The 23,949-nt window shown below is 45.1% G+C and overlaps 1 protein-coding gene across 2 annotated transcripts in view; it reads right to left on the reverse strand.

Annotated features, from left to right (window-relative positions):
• Positions 1-5,066: 5,066 nt before the first annotated feature.
• Positions 5,067-23,949, reverse strand: part of LOC144758859 (uncharacterized) — a 128,106-nt gene continuing 109,223 nt past the window's right edge. For both annotated transcript variants that reach the window (XM_078646456.1, XM_078646463.1), the window contains exons 2-3: positions 9,752-9,824; positions 5,067-9,274 (exon numbers count right to left, since the gene is read on the reverse strand). In XM_078646456.1, coding sequence (XP_078502582.1) covers positions 6,581-8,581 — 2,001 coding nt within the window. In that variant the 5' untranslated portion in view covers positions 8,582-9,274; positions 9,752-9,824 and the 3' untranslated portion in view covers positions 5,067-6,580. The remainder of the gene's footprint in view (positions 9,275-9,751; positions 9,825-23,949) is intronic.

Genomic DNA, 23,949 nt, shown 5'->3' on the forward strand with positions numbered 1-23,949 from the left:
AGATAGGTTCCCCCTTCTATCGGGGAATTACAGGCCATTATCCTCATCGATGTGATACAGAAGGTTGTCTCAGGGGTCACCCAAGAATGGCTAAGGAGTGGATAAAGGACCATGATGCTCTTAGCTCTTTACAAGCAGACTTTAGAAACTGTGCTTTTACTATTGACCAGGTATACTGCCTCCAACTCATCCACTGGAAAACGGTGGTTCTGGAGGGTGGCAGTCTGTGTCTGATCTTCGTACATCTAAAATCTGCTTTCGACCTAGTTCCGAGAATCAAATTCTGGTCTGTTCTATCCCACATGGGGGTTCCCACCTACCTCTGCAATCTCATCATGATACTACATGAGAAGATCTATGCCCAGGTTCGATGTGGGAAATAGGGAAGCTTTGTGAAGCATTTTTAGTAACTAGTTGTGGATAACAGGGCTGTGTGTTGGCCCCAACGCTATTTTGTTTGTACATCAATGGGTTGGTGGATACTTTAAATGAGGTAAATGACAACGACGTTCTCAAGTTTTGCTCTACCAAAATTCCAGCCCTGATGTTCACTGATGATTCCTTCCTCCTATCAAAATCTCCCATGGGGATTTAAAAGGATACTCAATGGGTTTAAATCGTTTTGCATCGAGCGGGGTCATGAGATTATTGTTGCCAAGACGAAATGTATTGTTTTCAATTCCATACATTCCACCAGAACCAACCCCGTGCTGAATGGAATCCTATTGGAGAAGGCTGCCATCTTTGAGGATTTGGGGATCACTCTCAATGAGCACATGGATTGGGCCTTTCACATAGGGAATCAGAGGTTGAGACTAGCACAGAGTACAGGTGGCCTGGCTAAGGTCTTTAGGTCTTCATTCTCTAAGCCTCTTAGCCCAATGATGGAAATATACAAAACCCAGTCTCTAGGAGCCATTACATATGGGGCAGACATTTGCAACACAAATTGTATTGGTAGAAAATTAATTCATGGGGAACTTATTGATGCTTGCCCTTAGCACCCCCTGACTCCACTCCAACTAGATTTAGGACTGTGTCCCATTTCAGAGACCATTGCCTTAAGACTTCTCTTCTGGAGGAGAATTTTGTCGACTCCAGAGTAGACCCCATACAGACAAGCTCTAAAAGAACTGGGAATCCAGGGACAAAAAGCCTACCCTTATTTTCTCATCTTAGGGACACCCTGACTAGTATAGGACTAGTTTCTTTATGAGATGACCCTCTAACAACCTTCCTGGTAATTTCCAAGAAGAATCTTGTGGATTTCTACAGGGCTTTCAGACTGTCCTCTCTTATGAAGGGCCAAACAGAGGTCATTCTGATGAGGAATTTCCTACAGATTAAAGACATTTAACCACTTCCATGCTAATGACAAGTTCAGCTTGTCATGCAGTTTACTGGACCTGTGCTTATGACGAGCTGACCTTGTCATGAACAATGGTAAATGTCAAAGCCCAGCACCCAGCAGGAATTGCCTTAGCAGGCAAGGTGTTAAAGATATGAGACTTTCTTAGATGAGATCCAGCCAGTACTAGCCAGGAAGTTGTATGTGCAGTTCAGGCATGGCTCGCCCCCCTGGTCGAGGGAATTCGATTGGAATTGTCGCTTCTGTGGAACAGCAGAAGAAACTGAAGCCCATGTACTTTACTATTGTCCACCATATAAAAGAGTTAGACAAATGTGAATAGTACAGATCTGCAGGAACTTAGGGACCCCTAACCACCTAGAGGCCCCTGAATACTGAAATACAATTTCAACCACGCAATAAAATATCTATATTCCTCTTTTTCAAATGGTGTTTTAGGAAAGGGTTCCTAGAATATGGATGGACAATTTATATTGACTAGAATAGAGGGCTTCTCGGATGAGGAAGACTAGGCTTATGCTGACATGGCATTTGATTTAGATATTACGTCCAGGGGGGCCAAGATAGTAATTAATTCTATCCTAAGACTTATTGTTAATTAATCAGCGTTTTAATTCAATTCAGACCTTAACGTGCATATATTTGACTTATGTGCTTTTAATGTCTGATGATTTGTTTACGGTTTCCAAAACCCGAAACAAAGACTAAATGTATGAATGAATGGAAATAATACAAACAACTTGGGAGACATAGCGGACCCTATAGGAACATTTTTCTAAGGTCTCTTATTGAGGTTTTGGTAACTGGTCTTGGAATTTAGTTGGGGGTAGTGTCTGCCAATTTTTATTTTATGACTGAATCTTTATTTTCTCTTTTTTAATGTACATTGATATCTGGATGTGATCTGTTTTTATGATCTTTTTATGTCTGTATAATGTTGTATAATGTCATTTGCACTTTGCACTTTTATGGTTCATCGAACCAAAATAAAGTTAATATGATGATGAATTTGGGATCTAATTAACTCTCCCTATAACACATCAATCAAACATGGAGGTGGGAGAGTTAATACAAATTCTGACCAGAGAAAACAGAAAGATTGTTACCAGAGGTAAGTAACCTTTTCTTATGATGACTTAGTAGAGGGTTGACACCCTGACAAGATGATGTCAACTACCACCTGTGGCAGCTGCAAGCAGTTCAGATGTCCCCCCTGAATCTCCAGGCATGAAGGAGAACGCCTCAGAAATTGGGATGCAGCACCATTCTCTCCAACTGGGAGAGAAGGTCTAGTCTGCATGGCAGCTTGAGAAGGGGACATCTGGGGAAGCGCTAAAGGTCTTCATACCACACTCCCCTTTGGCCAATCTAGGGCGATGAGAATTACTTAGAACCGGGTCTTGGTGTATCTTCGACAGAACACTAGAAATAAAGAGAAATGTGTAGTGCAGTTGAATGTTTCACCTCAACACCTCATGAAGGGATACTGAAGGGCACAGAACAGCTGGCATTGAGCATTTTACAAAACGGCAACCAAGTCCACATGGGGAGTACCCCACCAGGTGAAGATATCCTAAGCTAATACCTATAGCGGACGCCACTGATAATCGGCAAACCACTTCTGTTGCAGCACTGGGGGAGATTATGTTGGAGTCAGACAGGTCTCCCCCGTACTGTAGCCACTGCCCATAGAGGCACTACTGCAGGGTTCACATGTGCCAAGGAACATGCAGGACTAGGAGAATGCAGAGACCCATCGGACCTGGGAGTCAGAGGACCTTCAGAACTGTGACTCTCGCAATGGGTTGGAGAGAAGGAACCGTTGCAGTCCTTTGAGGTAGCAGAAAGGCCTGGAGAAGAGCGGTGTCCAGTACTGACCATATGAACTGGAGTAGTGGGCGTCAGGTGGGATTTTGGCTTCTTCGTCCAGAACCCAGGACAAACAGTAGGGCTACACTTGACTGAAGATGGGGAGATACCGCCTCTGGAGATCCAACTTTGAATAGCCAATCATCCAAGTTTGGGAAAATAGGGGCACCCAACCTTCAGAGATGGATTGTAACCACTGCCATCACCTCTGAAATCTTGAGGTGCCGATGTTAACTCAAATGGTAGCACTACAAACTACTACTGCGTAGAACCCCGAAAAAAACACAGATACCTCTGATGCAAATGCAGGACCAGGATGTAGAAGTACGCATCCTGGAGGTTGATTGACACCGTACAGTCTCCTGGTTCCAACCCCGGTTACATTAGAGCTAGAGTTTGTCTTTGAAATTTTCCATTTTTACCTGTATTGTGGTCAGAAGCGGTGTCAACTGCACTCTTCGGGCCTGATTCACAGAACTAACTTAAGACTAAATCCTAAACTTACTACTTTTGGTATTCACAGAAGTTAGGGTTTTGTCTTAAGTTTGTCTTAAAACAGACTTAAGACAGACTTAAGTTAGGATTTTGTCTTAAGTCTGTTTTAAGACAAACTTAAGACAAAATCCTAACTTCTGTGAATACCACAAGTAGTAAGTTTAGGATTTTGTCTTAAGTTAATTCTGTGAATCGGGCCCTTCGTCCCTAGCCCAGACTATGAAGCGCCTCGCCTCATGGTTCTTGACTGCCTTCAGGTGCTTGCTCTGGCAGGAGTAACAAGACCAGTAGTCGTGGTCTGAATCGAAGCAGTAGAGGTAGACGAAGAGGGGATCTGTTTTAGATATCAGTCCTTCCCAGTCCCTAAAGGGTTTGAACCCTGATCTCTAGGGAGGAGACACAATACTCCACTTGTTGGAAAATGCCTGTGGGAAAAAATAGGACTCTGTGATAGAGTAAAATATGGACCAGCGCCTTAGGACTAGAAAAAAGGGAATTGATGACCTTGTGCTGGGATGCTTTGGTGATGTCATTGGATGCTGCTTTTGCTACTGATGCAATGCTAGCGTCTCCTACCGGCAATGTGATAGCCTTGAAGATTCCTGATCCAGACTGGCACCTGGGATTATGCTATAGGTGAGGAATCATCAGGGAGAAGAATCCATGAGAAGTGGTCTCTCATTAGTCAAAGGTGCAGAGATGCTCGACTCTCACATGTTCACAAAACCTTCAATGCAAAACATGCCAGGATGGACAGAACTCTGGCGGCATAGATGTGCTGTGCTCAGTCTGGTATTTAACAGCAACTAATAGTTTCATTTCCAAGTTCTGTAAGTGACCTCATCCCAAACTACCACTACAAGATGGTTGTGATGATGCACAGCAGCAATGACTCGGCACTTTGTGAAAATGAACTCAGTGGAATGCATTTGTTTCTATCATCTTTGGCTACTGAAGATGTTTCCTTTTCTTTCTTCTCACATGAATATTTTATCGGTGAACTCCTTCCTCTTTCCAAAGCTGGGTTATGAGAACACTGTATTTGGTGGCTCCAGCAACACAAAAGCAAATTTCAGATGATTCTGAATGCTACGGTCTATCCTATTTCGGGTCTGAGAAAGGCTAAAATGCATCAGAAACTTTCACTCTGCTCATGAGGCAGCATATGCTTTTTAAGTTCTTGTATTTACCAGCAACGTTGATAAAAAGAGGGTTCTTTTTAGCTCGTAAACACAAACCTGAATATCATTTGTGTTCCTTTTCTCCTGAATCTAGATTTCTTTCCAAGTGTCAAGGATGCAGAAATGCATAACAGAGGGTCGATACTTGTGGATTTCAGCTTCTAGGAGCTAGAATTCTTTAGTGCTCAATATTTAATCTTTACTTAACTGTCAAACCTTAAGAAACCTGATTAGAAGTAAACATTTTGACATCTTTTTCTCATATCAATACTTTTGCCATAATGCACTAATTCTATCCATGACACAGTTAGGATTTGGTCAAATGATTCTCTGCAAATAAACTCATAAAATATTTTTACAAGCAATTAATCAAACAATGAATTATTTACATAGTCAGTGGTGAGCGGTCCAATCCCCCAAGGATCCAGCTGTTGAACGTCACTGGGGAAGTGCCACTATGGTGGGTGCATTTACAGATGCATGTGATGATGGAAATGAGCATCGCTTCTCCTGTGTCAGGCCTTGGGAGGTACATGTGCAGTGCAAGCACGAACCCAGAGAGTTTGAGATCACAATGTCCTACTTTCACTTCTCATGTTTTTGGACTCTGTTCTCTGGCTTCAGCAGTGACACCATCAATGTTGCATAAAGCACCTAAAGCCCACAATTAACTATGAATATTCTCCAGTGCCAGTTAAATCAGTTCGAGTGTGTTGGGTTTATAGGTATTAGCACTAGTCCCTAAAGTGAGCTGAAAATACCCTCGTTAGTCCAAGCCCTGTCCATAGTGTGATTTTAAAAGTAGCATGAACAGGTGTGTGTGGATGTTGTTCTTTATAACTCTACTTTACCAAAGTAAAAAACAACACTATTTCTTTTCTTTTGGTCTGCACTCTGCTAATGTCTTAATGTGATTCCTGCAACTTCATTTCTTTTTCTTATCTGTAGAGAAATGAATTGATCAATCACTGAGTAGACACAATTATTCTACAAATATCTGTGTTGCTTCCATTCTGCTAGTCGGATGCCTATCTTCTACTTAACATCCTCCGGCATTTGAATGCCCCACATAATTGTAACTTTATCATCTTCTGTACTTTGCTGGTGGTTTTGTAGGCTTAGTAACAAACTAAAGCTCTTCTCTTACTAACTGGACTTGAATGGTTTCCCCCGTTGTGTGTTTTCTGATGTCTTTTGAACTCTGAAGATTGACTAAAGCTCTTCACACATTTACTGCAATGGTATGATTTTAACCCTGTGTTAGTTTGCTGATGTCTTAGGAGGTATAATAACCAACTAAAGCTCTCATACATTCACTGCAATTGTATGGTTTTCCCATGTGTGTGTTCTCAGATATCCCTGTAGGGCTGGTCATTGACAAAAGTTCTTCACACATTAACTAGAGTTGTATGTTTTATCCCATGTGTGTGTTTGTTGATGCCTTTGGGGGTGTGATAACCAACTAAAGCCCTTCACGCATACACTGCAGTCATATGGTTTTTTCCCTAGTGTGTGTTCAATGATGTTTTTGTAGCTCATATAATTGACTTAAGAATTTTGCACATTCCCTTCATTTGAATTGCTTTTCCCGTGTATGTTCGGTGATGTCTTGCTGCTCTGATAAGTGACTAAAGCTCTTCACACATCCACTTCCATTGAATGATTCTTACCCTCGGTGTGTTCGTTGATGTCTTTGTAGGTCTGATAACTGACTAAAGCTCTTCAAACATTCACTGCACTTGAATGGTTTTTCCCCTGTGTGTGTTCGTTGATGTCTTTTTAGGTCTGATAATTGATTAAAGCACTTCACACATTCACTGCACTTGAATGGTTTTTCCCCTGTGTGTGTTCGCTGATGTCTGTAGAGGTGTAATAACCAACTAAAGCTTTTTTCACATTTACTGCAATGGTATGGTTTTAACCCTGTGTGTGTTAGCTGATGTGCTTGAAGGTGTGATAACCGACTAAAGCTCTTGACACAGTCGCTGCAATGGTATGGCTTTTCCCCTGTGTGTGTTCGCTGATGTCTTTGGAGCTGTGATAACTGTCTAAAACTCTTCTCACATTCACTGCAGTGGTATGGTTTTAACCCTGTGTGTGTTCGCTGATGTACTTGAAGGATTGATAATTGACTAAAGCTCTTCACACATTCATTGCAGTGGTATGGCTTTTCCCCTGTGTGTGTTCGCTGATGTCTTTGTAAGATTGATAATTGACCAAAACTCTTTTCACATTCACTGCAGTGGTATGGTTTTTCCCCTGTGTGTGTTTGCTGATGTACTTGAAGGGCTGATAACTGGCTAAAGCTTTTCATACATTCACTGCAATGGTATGGTTTTTCCCCAGTGTGTGTTCGCTGATGTACGCGTAGGATTGATAACTGACTAAAGCTCTTCATACATTCACTGCAATGGTATGGTTTTTCCCCAGTGTGTATTCGCTGATGTCCGTGTAGGATTGATAACTGCCTAAAGCTCTTCCCACATTCACTGCAATGGTATGGTTTTTCCTCAGAGTGTGTTCGCTGATGTCTTAGCAGGTCTGGCGATCGACTAAACCTCTTCACACATTTACTGCACCTGAAAGGCTTTTCCCCTGTGTGTGATCGCTGATGTGTTTGGAGTTGTGATAACCAACTAAAGCTCTTCTCACATTCGCTGCAGTTGTATGTCTTTTCCCCTGTGTGTGTTTTCTGATGTCTGTAGAGGTGTGATAACTGACTAAAGCATTTCAAACATTTATTGCACTGGTATGGTTTTTCCCCTGTGTGCATTCGCTGATGTCTTTGGAGATCTGATACCTGACTAAAGCTCTTCACACATTCATTGCACTTGAATGGTTTTTCCTCTGTGTGTGTTCGCTGATGTCTTTTCAGGGTTGATAACAGCCTAAAGCTCTTCACACATTCACTGCATCTGAATGGCCTTTCTTCTGTGTGTTTTTGCTGATGTGCTTGGAGAGGTGATAAACAACTAAAGCCCTTCTCAGATTCACTGCAGTTGTATGTTTCTTTCCCTGTCTGTGTTTTCTGATGTTTGTAGAGGTGTGATAACTGATTAAAGCTTTTCACACATTCACAGCAATGGTAAGGCTTTCCCCCTGTGTGCTTTCGCTGATGTCTTTGGAGATCTGATAACAGCCTAAAGCTCTTCACACATTCACTGCACCTGAATGGCTTTTCCCCAGAGTGTGTTCGCAGATGTACTTGGAGGTGTGATAACCAACTAAAACTCTTCTCACATTCACTGCAGTTGTATGTTTTTTCCCCTGCATGTGTTTTCTGATGTCTGTAGAGGTGTGATAACTGACTAAAGCTTTTCAAACATTCACTGCAGTGGTATGGCTTTTCCCCTGTATGCGTTCGCTGATGTCTTTGGAGATCTGATAACTGACTAAAACTCTTCACACATTCATTGCACTTGAATGGTTTTTCCCCTGTATGCATTCGCTGATGTCTTTTTAGGGTTGATAACAGCCTAAAGCTCTTTACACATTCACTGCATCTGAACAGCTCTTCGCCTGTGTTTGTTTGTCGATGGCACTTTAATATGGATGAGAAACGAAAGTTTTCGCTGCCCGTGTATGATTCTTCTTTCTTGATTAGTGTCTCTGGGTCGGGGATATATTTATCTACATCCCATGACTGTGTTTCCTGAAGGGCCAGCATGGTTGATAAAGCACTTGTATTATTCCCACATTTCCTTCATTTGTTGGCATTTACAACATTTGATTTCCAATTTAAAAATAAAGTACAATGGCCACTAAACACTTGCCACACTCATAATATTAGACAGGCTTCCTTGCAAGAGATTTTGTCTTTGGATTGGATAACAGGTTTTGACACTTGTGGGTAAAAATAAATCCTTCTCATTGGTGCAATAGGGACAGTGCTCTAAATGTTAGATAGCAGAACTCCTCTTTCTTTTACACTTTAGTTGTTTGTCTCCACTCTGTTGTGCTCTACACTGGTTGCGGTAGTATAGCCAGGAAGAGTTTACAATACACCTAGAGCATTGAATGATGGTCTGTTATCATTTTAGGAATCAAAGCACTGCTGTAACCACATTATACCGATCCCATGATCACAGCTGAAGGTGGTTTGTCAGTGTTGTTGCCTTACTTTTCTGGAGGTCATTTCCTCAGTCCTGTGACGTGGAGGTGCACAGCTCAGACTCTTATGTCTACTGATTATCCTTCACAGCCTCTTCCGGGATCTGTCAGTTTATGTTCAGGTCTGTCCGTCTCTGACTGCGCTGATGTTTTCCTGAATACTGAAGTTCATTATTTCTGACCATTATTTGTAGATTTACAGAACAATAGCTGTTATTCAAAAGCATTTCATGCTTTCAAAGCTTGTTTTCTGTTGGATGTAAAGAGATTTAAAATTACGAAATGCAAATGTAACACAATATGAATACACAATATTTAACAGGCTTTTAACAACATCTCTACTTTACTATCTTTGAAGTTTAGCAATGATTATTTCACCATACACAGATATTTAAGCAAACATTCTGTTGAACATTTCATATCTTATTAACTTCTGCAAAGGAGGTGAATTACCAGTGCTCACAGAGTAACTTAGTATAGAAAGGGCGCTCACGGAGCACCACGTGCGAGAGGTAAAGCTTTAGGTAGATGCACGTGGACAAGATTTCATTTAAACAACAGATTGTGTAAAAAGAGAGATCAGGGTGTACGGTTGTTTATTTAGTTTCAGGAAGTGTACAACAAAGTGGACTCCTCTGGAGGTACATAAGAAAGGTAACTGCATTCACATACTTCAGTGCTTTCCTGTTAACATTATATCAGCTCAAGTACCAACTCTTGTCTTTACCTTGCTGGTCGTTAAGTAATCGCTGCCACAATTTCAGCTGGGGTTGGTTCAAGCATTTCTGGTTTCTTCTAACCTGAAAGATTGGAACATTATCATGTGTTGAGATAGATATTTTTATTGCTGTAACATCCGTCCATCTCCCTAAAACTAGTTCAACTTGCAGGGCCTGGCTCTGGCCGCACACGTTACATACACAAGAGATTCTTTTGTTCTTCCTAAAGTATCTAAAGTTCAGACCTTGTTGCATTTCAAGCCGCAGCTCCTTCCACAGCTCTTGCTGTAAAACCACGAGTGGTTCATTGTAATGCCCGACCTTTACATTGTCAGCGCAGATAAAGCAAACAAACACTGATCTATAAGTTAATATTCAATCATAACATGTATTTAGTCCTTATTATTGAGACTTTATGACAACCAATAATTTATCTGACATATCAGTGCAGACAGCAGATGTCTGCATATTCATCTTTTTTTTTCTTCCTTTCAGGGGTATCTGACTTAGTGTTGTCTCTTTTGTGCCGAGGAGGCTACTCTTTGGCCGGACGGGGTTTTGGCAGCGCGCGAGGAGGTATCCGTCATCCGCAGCTGAATATAGCATTTCTACCTTAAGGCATTTCTTACATCCAGGTTTAACTTGTTCCCTGTTATTGCCCACCCACAATGTCTGTGGACTCATTTAACAGGTTATTTTTTAGCTGAATCAGGGGAACATACTTGATGCATTTACACAGCAGATGCCAGATAATTGCCTGATAATCATGCGCCCGTTGCTGTCTGTGTAGGATTACAAGCTTCATTGCAGAAGCTCACAAGGTACAAACAGATGACGTGCACAGGTAGGTGCTTATGAGCTATAGACGGAGGAAGTGCACAGGTAGGTACTTATGAGGTATAAACTAAGGAGTCGAATAGGTAGGTAATCACGATATATAAGTAAAGGTGGTAAACATGTAGGTGATTATGAGGTATAAACAGAGGCGGAGCACAGGTAAGTGCTTCTCAGGTATAAAGAGAGGAGGCGCACAGGTAGCTGCTTGTGAGGCACAAAGACAGGCAGTGCACAAGTAGGTAGTTATAAGATGTAAATAACGGAGGTGTATAGGTAGGTTTTTATGAGGAGTAAACAGAGGTGCACAGGTAGCTGCTTATGAGGTACAAACAGAAGAGGTGCACACGCAGGTACCTATGAGGTACAAACAGAGGAGAAACACAGGTAGATGCTTATGAGGAATAAACAGGGAATGTGCAGAGGTAGAAGAAGGTAGAAAAAGAGGAGGTGCACAGGCAGGTGCTTATGAGCAACAAACAGAGGAGTGTCGGAAGCTGGATCTTTATATAGTACACCAAAAAGAGGTATACTGTACAAAGAGTCCACATATTCCTTATAAGTGGACAGGGTTTGCTCTAGCAATCCCAAGATGCTCTTCTAGGGGGTAGTGAGGCCGAGCAGCCTTAGGCTTATCAGAGATCAGTGTTAGACATCTGTAAAATACACATACAATAAATAAACGATGCACACTACTCAATTCTTTCAATTTTAAAAAGTCAACATTATCTTACGGGAGGAAAAACAAGTATGGGATAAAGTAGAGTAATGATACTTACGAGACCAATCTCTTGGACTTAAGGTAAGTATGGGGCAAGGTCCAAGGCAGCGCCAGCAGGTCACCTCCAGTGGCCCTAGGGCAGCAGGGTGCAGTGGTAAAATACAGCGTCCGGTGCCCAATGTTAGACTATGGGGATCAGTCTGCATGAAAGGAGACTGCAGGTTTGGATTGGGAGGCCAGACGGGCTGAACCAAAAGGGGGGCTCAGGCCACACAATGCTGCGGGACATGGAGAAGCCTTCAGTCCTCGTCTCCTTGGGCCACGGGTAATGGGTGTAGAAGTGTCTTTAGGCATCAGGTTCTGTCACAGGGAGCGTCGCGGTAGAGGGGTCCTGCAAGCAGAGGCCGCAAGTGGCATTGAAATGTCCACAGAGGTGAAACTCAGGGTGGGCATCGGGTCTGGTGACTGGGTTGGCACTGTCGGCCTACTTCACCCAGGTGCTAGGTGGCTCAGGTATAGCGATGCTTTCCAATGTCGGGTTTTCACGGTCTTGGAGCCTTACAATTCTTTCTTGGTACCTACAAGATGCAGGGGAGCAGCTCTGCTGTTCCACAGGAGTTTCTAGTTCTTGGCCGAAGTGCTGGCAGTTCTCCCAGGGTTTGGAGACACCGCAGCTGCAGGACAAGTTGTGTTTCGGTGCAACTGTCTAATAACAGATAGTTCGGCAGGGTCGCCGCTAAGTCAGTTGCTGGATCTTCTGTTCTTGTTTCTTGCGAGTCTTCACGTCCGTCCGTCTTCTTTTAGGTCAGCAGGATCTGATCTCCTGATGCCAGGGTCTCCCATAAATACTAGATTTAGGGGCATTAGCGGAGTCTAGGGTAATAGCCATTCAGCTATTGACCCCTGGGGTCCTACACCCCCAATATCACTACTTTCAGGAGTTCTTCAGTTGGCCATCACAAAGATGGCAGACTCTGAAAGGGTGTGATCATTTCAGTTAGTCCCCCTGAAGGGTGGTACTAGCCTGGAGTTGAACACGCCTATCTGACTACTAATTTTTCTGCCTTGCTCAAGTGCCAAATGGGCCCTGGTCAAAGGCGGTCAGCATCCTCTCCTGTGAGGGAATCCAGATTGGCATACCAAAGGCGGTTGTCTCTTGGACCTGCCTTGGAATGCTAATCTGTAGGTCATCCTGTGGGAGGGGGTGTAAAAAATCCTCTACCCGGGCAGGATTTGTTTCTGACACCTGAGAGCAAAGGCCCTCACCCAATGGGTCAGAAACTCGTCTGTGGCGGCAGGCTGGCTAAAACCAGTCAGTGAGCACACTAGTAGGGTCTGGGTTTGCTCATGCAGGGATTATTGGTACAGTTTAATTACTGAAGTACCGCTATTGGTGGCCAGGTCTACCAAAACAGACCTTAAATGGAACATCTGTCCTTAAATGGAACATCTGCCATCAGAGGAAGGGCTCCACCTTGGCACGTCCAGCACAGACATCTCGTTTGATTTAAGACAAGCCCTTGGCATGTGTGTATTGGGATCGCTGCGGTGCCTTACAATCAGATGGGGCTTACAAGTACATCTTGGTGGCAGTGAATTCATGATCCAGATTCCTGTGGGTTTGGCCACAGCGCTCAGCTGATGCTCAAACTGTAATAAAGGATTTGTGAGTCTTCATTGGAACATACTCAATAGCACACCACATTACAGACTTGCATACTGCAGCGCGCTTGTTGTTGCTTGCTATATTTTTAAAAAACTTTATACTTATCATTTAATTGCGCCGTTTACCTACGCTATATTTTAATTAGATCGCGCTGCTTACTTGCGCTTGTTGCAATTCATAGGACTGTCTGGGGCAACATCAGAGTAATATCTCTTACTTGCACGATAATTGTTGGGCTCACCCTGCACTTTGCAGGACTTAGGGCAGCTAGGCACCGACATTCTTCTCCTCGCGGCGTTTTAGGCCTCCATCTTGGGAGAGGGCATCTGAGGCTGCCGAGTTACGGGCGCCATCTTTGTTGGGGGACTAGTTGCTTCCCTTACACTCCTCCAACGTCTTGGAAGAGCTCGCAGGAGCCTATTTAAACATTGGAATCGGCCGCTGACAGGTAGACTTGCATACAGCAGCGTGCTTGTTGTTGCTTGCTATATTTAAAAAAAACGTTATACTTATCATTTAATTGCGCCGTTTACCTATGCTATATTTTAATTAGATCGCGCTGCTTACTTGCGCTTATTGCAATTCATAGGACTGTCTGGGGCAACATCAGAGTAATAGCTCTTACTTGCACGATAATTGTTGGGCTCACCCTGCACTTTGCAGGACTTAGGGCAGCTAGGCACCGACATTCTTTGCCTCGCGGCGTTTTAGGCCTCCATCTTGGGAGAGGGCATCTGAGGCTGCCGAGTTACGGGCGCAATCTTTGTTGGGGGACTAGTTGCTTCCCTTACACTCCTCCCACGTCTAAGGCTATTTAAAATGGACAGGCAGTCAGCGCGCAGCGATGGCGCACAGCGGGTGCGCGCCGGAGGTGCGCCAGAGGTAAGCCCGTTTGCGCCCGTTCGCGCACAGGACGCGCCAGGCGCCAGCAGGGATGATTCTCTGTGCCGCTCCGCTCCTACTTATTCTCGTGACGATCTTCTAAAACTCAACTCTGGCAACATTCCTAGACACCAGCTTTCTACCATCAGCACACAGAGAGATTCACTGTCCTGTGGTTTACTAAATGTAAGATCTCTTAGTAAACATTCTGAAGAAATCACGCTACTCATTGAGATTCATGAGTTAGATGTACTCTTCATGACCGAGACCTGGACCTAGGACTAGTATGCCCGTTGGGCTATATAATTAGACACATGCCTCGGGTAGGGGCCAGAGGTGGAGGAGTAGGGATGATCTTTAGAGAGACAATAGTTCTCTCCCAGCTTGACATTAAGACAATCCCAGGCTGTGAATTAATGACCTTTTCAATTATTGGTCAGGGGGCGCACTCTATTCAGGTCTGTTGTGCTATAGACCCCCGGCGTGCACCCTATCCGCTGTAACAGAGCTCATTGATATTATCTATGATCTTTCTAATTCGCACACAAGACTAATAGTGTTAGGAGATTTTAATTTATGGCCGGATGGCTCGTCCGATTCAGCCTTTAAAGAGTTGATCCAAGCTAACTGTAATATTCAGCTACAGCAGCTAGTACTTGCTCCGACCCACGTAAAGGGTCACGCACTTGATCTTATCTTTGCCTACGTTGGCCAAATGATCGTACAAAACATTCTCCCTCAGTGTTGGACGGACCATGCACTCGTCCATTTTGATCTCTCACTTCCCACCTCACCAACTAAGAAAGGCAGCCTAGGGGTTACTAAGGTAGGCAGACAATGGTCTAAGCTTCTAAAACATTCTCCTCTCCCCACTCTGCTTCCAGACGGTTTCTCTCTGAGAGACAATGTAGACGTGAGTTATGAGACTCTCAGCCAGCGAATCCTAGTGTCACTGGAATAACTAGCCCCTCTGCGGAAAACTAGAGTCAAAACAAAACATGCGATGCCGTGGTTCTAAGAAGAACTCCATCAGCTCAAACTTCGGTGTAAACAGGCTGAGCGGAACTGGAGAAAGCGGTACCTCGAGGCAGACAGAGCCTTTTTTAAACAGGCACTGGCGACGTATAAAGCTCAGATTAAACAGACCAAGGCTAGTTTTTTGGAGGAATCATTGCTGTCAGCGGTGAATAAATCCCAGGTCCTATTTAAGATCGTCAAAGATCTGGCATCTCCCGCCTTTACTGCAAAGAACACTCCGCCCTCTCAAACTTTATGTGACTCATTGGCACAGGCCTTTGAGGATAAGATCACAACGATTTTGAATAACCTTGCTACGCCGCCAGGCTCTGCTTCTCACATTTCGGGCCATTGTACCACTACGTCTGCTTCTGAGAAAGATGTCAGTCTGGCCCAATTGAATAGTTTTCCCCCGCCGTCCTTTGAAGATTTTTGTGTATTGGCAGACGGGATATCTTCGGGCTCGCCATCTTGTAGTATGTTTAGCTAGGTACCTGTATCGATATTCCTATTCCTGGCCCTTGTCCGGTTATAAATCAATAATATCCCTACAACGGCACAGAAACCGTTTCATAAATTAGTCATAGCGCATGCTGTCACATTAAGCAAGCACTATTCCTCCAGCCCCCTAGAAAGCACACCGAGTTCTTAAACAAATCCAAGCCTCGAGCAACCTGGGAAATCCCCGCCTGCTATGTTTTGATTTCGTCCGAGAACTCCTGAGAAGCACTGTAAGAACGACCAGTTCTTAGTGACATCTTTATTGACGTCTTATGTCCATCCTTACTTCAAACCCAGCACCTCTCAGGTATAAATATACCAACGTTGCCCTAAGCAAACACAAGGTGGTGATGAACCTGGAGCAGCGACTACTTGCCGGGAGCCCAGCTGATGCGAGAGCCCACGGACGCTGCCCCTCCCCCTTTTGACGCGCTGAGAAAGACACTGTCTTTTCTCTTGCTGAGAAATCCAGCCTCCGGCGTTTCCAGCCCACCTTTGCGGGTGACTGGGATACCGAGTCCTGAGAAAGAGATACCAGCCCCCCAGCCTTCTAAATCCCAGGTACTGAACTGACTAAACCCTTACAGAGAATTCTTGAGTCAGATTCTTGGCAAAACAAACTTAACTAAACTGTTACTTACTTACAGATCAACCGTGGATCCTGGATGCTGGTCAAGAACTTCCAGCGAACCAAAAACGACCAGCCATGGTGGACCGGCCCATACCTCGTCCTTCTTTCCCCAAGATCAGCGGTTTGAGTGGAGGGGAAGGCAAACTGGATCCACGGGATCCACTGCAAACGGATACCTCTGCCTCTGCCGTATGACCGGTGGGTCCAGGAGGGTGTCGGCGACTCAGAGACTGAAACCGTGCCACGTTTTCTGCCTTTCAGTGATGCACGTGTAAAAGGAACACTTACTGAGCAGGAGAGCGACAATATTTTGCAACCAACAGTATCACCATCAAAGCGATTGAACACTACAGAGCCCGAACTCCTGTTTCAGGATCAGACAGTACTTGGAAAAAAGCGCTATAATTTGAGGCCGAGACCTATGGACAAATAAATATAATTCTTTTTCCCTCCAAGTACTATTTTTGAAAGTGCAGCTCTCCAATCTGAGAAACTTGCTTATTTTTGTTTTTCGAACCGCCATCCGGGTTCCGCTGCTAGGGCCGCGATTGCCCAAAGTCTTTGGGGTGCAGCTGACGACGTTAGGTCGGCAGTTCTGGTTGGTCCAAGGGAGTTGCCCTAGACTGACAGAAGCATTCTTTAGCAGAATCAACCTCCCATCGCAGGCAGCACTTTAGAGAGGATGGAGTTTTTCGAGATGGAGAGACCTGCCAAGGAAAAGAACTTTGAAGCCAGAATATGTAATATAATGACAAAGAAAAGTTTTTTGATATTGTGCATTTTCATGTTATTCAGTGTGATGATATTTTTAATAAGTTATGTTTTGTTCTCTTTTCAAGTAACGTTTGCACCCACTACATCGCCTATACCTCCTCCTTCCACTGTTTCCTCACATTCTTTTCAACCCCTTCCTGAACACGAATCAGCTAGGAGATTAGAGTTTATTAATAACTCCTTTGTTCAGCTCTTGCACCAACACCAACTTGTAATGAACACGACTAACTGTTGGGTGTGCGGTCTTATGCCTCACACAACGGATAAAGGTATCCCTTATCTGGGCCTGCCATTCAGCCACAATGGTTCTGTGTGGGCATACAGAACAATGTTCATATATGCACGTGAAGTCCACCCCCTACGTTCTGAAAAAGACAATCCTAAGAATAGTGCTCTAGTTAAGGGTATAGTTGACATGATTAAGGATGATATTTCTTATGAAACTACCCCCGAAGATGAGACACTTGCCTATATAGAATGGAACGTGACCGGATATGGAGCTACTCTGAGTGAGAAACAGCAAGCTAAGAGATCTTCCCCAATTTGGATTGTACCCCATCAGGGTCACCTGTGTCTGCAAGGTACTGGCAGGAATCCCAGAGCTCAGTTAGGGAAGAGTGTCTGTACTGAAACGTATGTTTTTGGGTCTCAGACTTCCCCTGCATTTTTAGCAGCTAAGGGTACCTATTTCATCTGCCATGATAGAGCCTATACATGGTTGCCCCCTGACTTTTCGGGCTCATGTTTTGTTTCGTTCCTGTTGCCCCCCACCTACACAGCAGCGGCAGATTACCACAAGACAAGGATAGTTAGAGGTGTCTTGAGTAAAGAAGACACTGCAGGACAAGAATTTGGGGACTTCGCAAAGGGTTTTCTGCCGTTCTGGGGACCCATGGTTAACAGCAGGAACATAAGGCAATTGACAAGGGTAGTTGAGTCCACAGTAGTGGAAACTGCTGGTGCCCTTAGTAACTTGACTGCTGAGCTCCAGTCGGATCGTCTTATGACCCTTCAGAACAGGGTCACTTTAGATGTCATACTTGAAGACCGAGGTGGGGTATGTAGATTGATCCAATCGAGTTGCTGTGTTTTCATTCCAGATAACGCTCCAACAGTGTACCAGGCCATCTCTAAACTGCATAAGATTTCCGAATCTATTCATGTGGATAAAGGAGATTGGTCGTTAATGGGATGGTTCTGGGAACTGATATCCGCCTGGGGATGGAAAATTCTGATGGTCATTGGGATGGTCTTAGCCATTCTTTTCCTGTTCTGTCTGTGCATACAGTGTGCTCCTGCAATATGTGGCCTCTGTGTTACATCATGTGTAAGGAAACCTGTATCAAGAGACGAGCTAAGTACTAGAATGATGTTACAGCAACATCTCAATGACTTTAGGAATATGGACCTGGACTCAGATTAGCATGAGATTAGGTTAAATTGCCTATGTAAGGGCAAAAGGAGGGTTTGTGGTTCTGAAAATTCTGGACTCGAGAATAAAACTTCATCGTAACATGACGAATTTAGTATCAAAAGACCGAGAATGACGAGTACACTATGTACAAGCATTTTCGTCATATTCGAGTGACGATTTCACCTCGAAATCGTCATTTTCGTTCTGAACCCTCATCTTCCATTTTGTGTACGGCAGCCATTTTGTGAGTTGCCCTTTACATAGGCTTATAATCCAGCTAGATTCGATTCCAAAGGACACGTACACCTTAATCGACTTTCCTATGACCTGTGCAAGTTGGAACCATTGCCCCAGGCCAAACCTGTTTGGTCAGTTCCTCTCCCAGTGGCCGAACGAGATAGCATCAAGGCACAGCCTACCATAAACCTTTTCATCACACACACACCCTGCCGAATCTTGCTTACACCTGTCCCTGCTCTTTTCTCTCTCACTTGCTTTATGATGGGGAGGTGACCGTTTTTATTGGGGGTCCACTGATATCTGATGAGAATGTTGGGCCTTGCTGGGTAATTTGTTATGGGATGGACAAACTGAAATATGGGCTTGTCATCATGACTCTGCTTTTCCTTTGTAGTGGACACATGAGAACAGAATACTGAAATGTGGAGAATGTTTGCCTGAAGCACAATATTTTGTATAAAAAGAGAAGCCTGCCTTTGTAAATTTGAGCAGTCTCCTGAGAACATACATCTCATGCTGTTGTACTTCTAGGACCTGTTACTTGGTTGCAGCCAATAAAATCGATCCTTGACTTCATCTAGAAGACTCTGAGTTTCTGTGGTCTGAATCAGGAATGTACCCGAGGTCTTTGGGTGTACCCTGACACCGCTGGGTTACCGGTTCGGTACCGGTTCTGAAAAACCCAGTACCTCATCCTCGCAGTCCCGCCGATGGCCTGGATGCGTGAGGAACCCTCGAGTCTCTACACGAGCGGCACCCACGAAGCGGGAGCCGCGAGGAGTGGGCTCGCAATCAGCAAAGGAGGTCCGTGGAGGAAAACAGCAGTCCGTTTGGCCGAATACCCAGCAGGAAACAAAGGGGCTCCGTGGGATGCTTGCTTCCACCAACTTTTAACAGGCAGGAGGCGGGGCGGGAAGAGGACCAGCTGCGGCAGATGGCCAGCCGCACAGCAGGCTGGTCCTCGCAGTCCCGCCGATAGCCTGGATGCGTGAGGAACCCTCGAGTCTCTACACGAGCGGCTCCCAGTCAGCAAAGGAGGTCCGTGGAGGAAAACAGCAGTCCGTTTGGCCGAATACCCAGCAGGAAACAAAGGAGTTGCATGGTGAGCAAAAGAATTATGGATTTATCCCAGATCTCTTAACTGGAGGTGAATGTTTCGATTTGTTCGGCATTCTGTCCATCAATTGCGTGTCTTTTGCTTTCCCACCCTAAGTGTGCCAGGTATGTCCAGACGTGGGTCCTGGGCTCACTGTGCTACTGGAATCAAGCTATCCTGGCTGAAGAGGGGTGAAACCCTGAAACCGGTCCTAGGATGCTTGTTTCCGGTCCTGGGAGGACCTGGCTTGGTAGTTCAGGCTGGACTGTTCCCATGATAATTAACAACAAGGGGTGGTGATGGACAGAGTCTCTGAATTAAGCAGAAAACTCTCACCCAGTCAAGAGATCAGGGCTAGATCCAACACCGTTTTTTAGCTCACTGCATCATCCCAGTTTCAGAACCTGGCTGTATGCAAATTAGTCTGTTCCTGTCCCAGTGCATGATGGGAACAGGGCAAACCAAACTACAAAGCCAATTCTTACACTGGAAAGGAAACAAGCTACCGGGGACCGGTTTCTGGCATTTCAGCCTCTTCGGCCCGGCTTGCTTGAATCCTGATGGTGCAGTGAGCAAGGGACTCATGTCTGAGCATACCCTTCCACGCTTAGGGTGGACAAAATAATTAACAACAAGGGGTGGTGATGGACAGAGTCTCTGAATTAAGCAGAACACTCTCACCCAGTCAAGAGATCAGGGCTAGATCCAACACCGTTTTTTAGCTCACTGCATCATCCCAGTTTCAGAACCTGGCTGTATGCAAATTAGTCTGTTCCTGTCCCAGTGCATGATGGGAACAGGGCAAACCAAACTACAAAGCCAATTCTTACACTGGAAAGGAAACAAGCTACCGGGGACCGGTTTCTGGCATTTCAACCTCTTCGGCCCGGCTTGCTTGAATCCTGATGGTGCAGTGAGCAAGGGACTCATGTCTGAGCATACCCTTCCATGCTTAGGGTGGACAAAATAATTAACAACAAGGGGTGGTGATGGACAGAGTCTCTGAATTAAGCAGAAAACTCTCACCCAGTCAAGAGATCAGGGCTAGATCCAACACCGTTTTTTAGCTCACTGCATCATCCCAGTTTCAGAACCTGGCTGTATGCAAATTAGTCTGTTCCTGTCCCAGTGCATGATGGGAACAGGGCAAACCAAACTACAAAGCCAATTCTTACACTGGAAAGGAAACAAGCTACCGGGGACCGGTTTCTGGCATTTCAGCCTCTTCGGCCCGGCTTGCTTGAATCCTGATGGTGCAGTGAGCAAGGGACTCATGTCTGATCATACCCTTCCACGCTTAGGGTGGACAAAATAATTAACAACAAGGGGTGGTGATGGACAGAGTCTCTGAATTAAGCAGAAAACTCTCACCCAGTCAAGAGATCAGGGCTAGATCCAACACCGTTTTTTAGCTCACTGCATCATCCCAGTTTCAGAACCTGGCTGTATGCAAATTAGTCTGTTCCTGTCCCAGTGCATGATGAGAACAGGGCAAACCAAACTACAAAGCCAATTCTTACACTGGAAAGGAAACAAGCTACTGGGGACCGGTTTCTGGCATTTCAGCCTCTTCGGCCCGGCTTGCTTGAATCCTGATGGTGCAGTGAGCAAGGGACTCATGTCTGAGCATACCCTTCCACGCTTAGGGTGGACAAAATAATTAACAACAAGGGGTGGTGATGGACAGAGTCTCTGAATTAAGCAGAAAACTCTCACCCAGTCAAGAGATCAGGGCTAGATCCAACACCGTTTTTTAGCTCACTGCATCATCCCAGTTTCAGAACCTGGCTGTATGCAAATTAGTCTGTTCCTGTCCCAGTGCATGATGGGAACAGGGCAAACCAAACTACAAAGCCAATTCTTACACTGGAAAGGAAACAAGCTACCGGGGACCGGTTTCTGGCATTTCAGCCTCTTCGGCCCGGCTTGCTTGAATCCTGATGGTGCAGTGAGCAAGGGACTCATGTCTGAGCATACCCTTCCACGCTTAGGGTGGACAAAATAATTAACAACAAGGGGTGGTGATGGACAGAGTCTCTGAATTAGGCAGAAAACTCTCACCCAGTCAAGAGATCAGGGCTAGATCCAACACCGTTTTTTAGCTCACTGCATCATCCCAGTTTCAGAACCTGGCTGTATGCAAATTAGTCTGTTCCTGTCCCAGTGCATGATGGGAACAGGGCAAACCAAACTACAAAGCCAATTCTTACACTGGAAAGGAAACAAGCTACCAGGGACCGGTTTCTGGCATTTCAGCCTCTTCGGCCCGGCTTGCTTGAATCCTGATGGTGCAGTGAGCAAGGGACTCATGTCTGAGCATACCCTTCCACGCTTAGGGTGGACAAAATAATTAACAACAAGGGGTGGTGATGGACAGAGTCTCTGAATTAAGCAGAAAACTCTCACCCAGTCAAGAGATCAGGGCTAGATCCAACACCGTTTTTTAGCTCACTGCATCATCCCAGTTTCAGAACCTGGCTGTATGCAAATTAGTCTGTTCCTGTCCCAGTGCATGATGGGAACAGGGCAAACCAAACTACAAAGCCAATTCTTACACTGGAAAGGAAACAAGCTACCGGGGACCGGTTTCTGGCATTTCAGCCTCTTCGGCCCGGCTTGCTTGAATCCTGATGGTGCAGTGAGCAAGGGACTCATGTCTGAGCATACCCTTCCACGCTTAGGGTGGACAAAATAATTAACAACATGGGGTGGTGATGGACAGAGTCTCTGAATTAAGCAGAAAACTCTCACCCAGTCAAGAGATCAGGGCTAGATCCAACACCGTTTTTTAGCTCACTGCATCATCCCAGTTTCAGAACCTGGCTGTATGCAAATTAGTCTGTTCCTGTCCCAGTGCATGATGGGAACAAGGCAAACCAAACTACAAAGCCAATTCTTACACTGGAAAGGAAACAAGCTACCGGGGACCGGTTTCTGGCATTTCAGCCTCTTCGGCCCGGCTTGCTTGAATCCTGATGGTGCAGTGAGCAAGGGACTCATGTCTGAGCATACCCTTCCACGCTTAATAAACTCTCACCCAGTCAAGAGATCAGGGCTAGATCCAACACCGTTTTTTAGCTCACTGCATCATCCCAGTTTCAGAACCTGGCTGTATGCAAATTAGTCTGTTCCTGTCCCAGTGCATGATGGGAACAGGGCAAACCAAACTACAAAGCCAATTCTTACACTGGAAAGGAAACAAGCTACCGGGGACCGGTTTCTGGCATTTCAGCCTCTTCGGCCCGGCTTGCTTGAATCCTGATGGTGCAGTGAGCAAGGGACTCATGTCTGAGCATACCCTTCCACGCTTAGGGTGGACAAAATAATTAACAACAAGGGGTGGTGATGGACAGAGTCTCTGAATTAAGCAGAAAACTCTCACCCAGTCAAGAGATCAGGGCTAGATCCAACACCGTTTTTTAGCTCACTGCATCATCCCAGTTTCAGAACCTGGCTGTATGCAAATTAGTCTGTTCCTGTCCCAGTGCATGATGGGAACAGGGCAAACCAAACTACAAAGCCAATTCTTACACTGGAAAGGAAACAAGCTACCGGGGACCGGTTTCTGGCATTTCAGCCTCTTCGGCCCGGCTTGCTTGAATCCTGATGGTGCAGTGAGCAAGGGACTCATGTCTGAGCATACCCTTCCACGCTTAGGGTGGACAAAATAATTAACAACAAGGGGTGGTGATGGACAGAGTCTCTGAATTAAGCAGAAAACTCTCACCCAGTCAAGAGATCAGGGCTAGATCCAACACCGTTTTTTAGCTCACTGCATCATCCCAGTTTCAGAACCTGGCTGTATGCAAATTAGTCTGTTCCTGTCCCAGTGCATGATGGGAACAGGGCAAACCAAACTACAAAGCCAATTCTTACACTGGAAAGGAAACAAGCTACCGGGGACCGGTTTCTGGCATTTCAGCCTCTTCGGCCCGGCTTGCTTGAATCCTGATGGTGCAGTGAGCAAGGGACTCATGTCTGAGCATACCCTTCCACGCTTAGGGTGGACAAAATAATTAACAACAAGGGGTGGTGATGGACAGAGTCTCTGAATTAAGCAGAAAACTCTCACCCAGTCAAGAGATCAGGGCTAGATCCAACACCGTTTTTTAGCTCACTGCATCATCCCAGTTTCAGAACCTGGCTGTATGCAAATTAGTCTGTTCCTGTCCCAGTGCATGATGGGAACAGGGCAAACCAAACTACAAAGCCAATTCTTACACTGGAAAGGAAACAAGCTACCGGGGACCCGGTCCCCGGAAGCTTGTTTCCTTTCCAGTAAAGAATTGGCTTGGTAGTTTGGTCTGCCCTGTTCCCATGATGCACTGGGCCAGGGTCAGACTAATTTGCATATAGCCAGGTTCTGAACTGGGATGGTGCAGTGAGCTAAAAAACGGTGATGGATCAAGCCCTGATCTTTTGACTGGGTA

The sequence above is a fragment of the Lissotriton helveticus genome, chromosome 1_1, assembly GCF_964261635.1.
Source record: "Lissotriton helveticus chromosome 1_1, aLisHel1.1, whole genome shotgun sequence".
Taxonomy (NCBI): domain Eukaryota; kingdom Metazoa; phylum Chordata; class Amphibia; order Caudata; family Salamandridae; genus Lissotriton; species Lissotriton helveticus.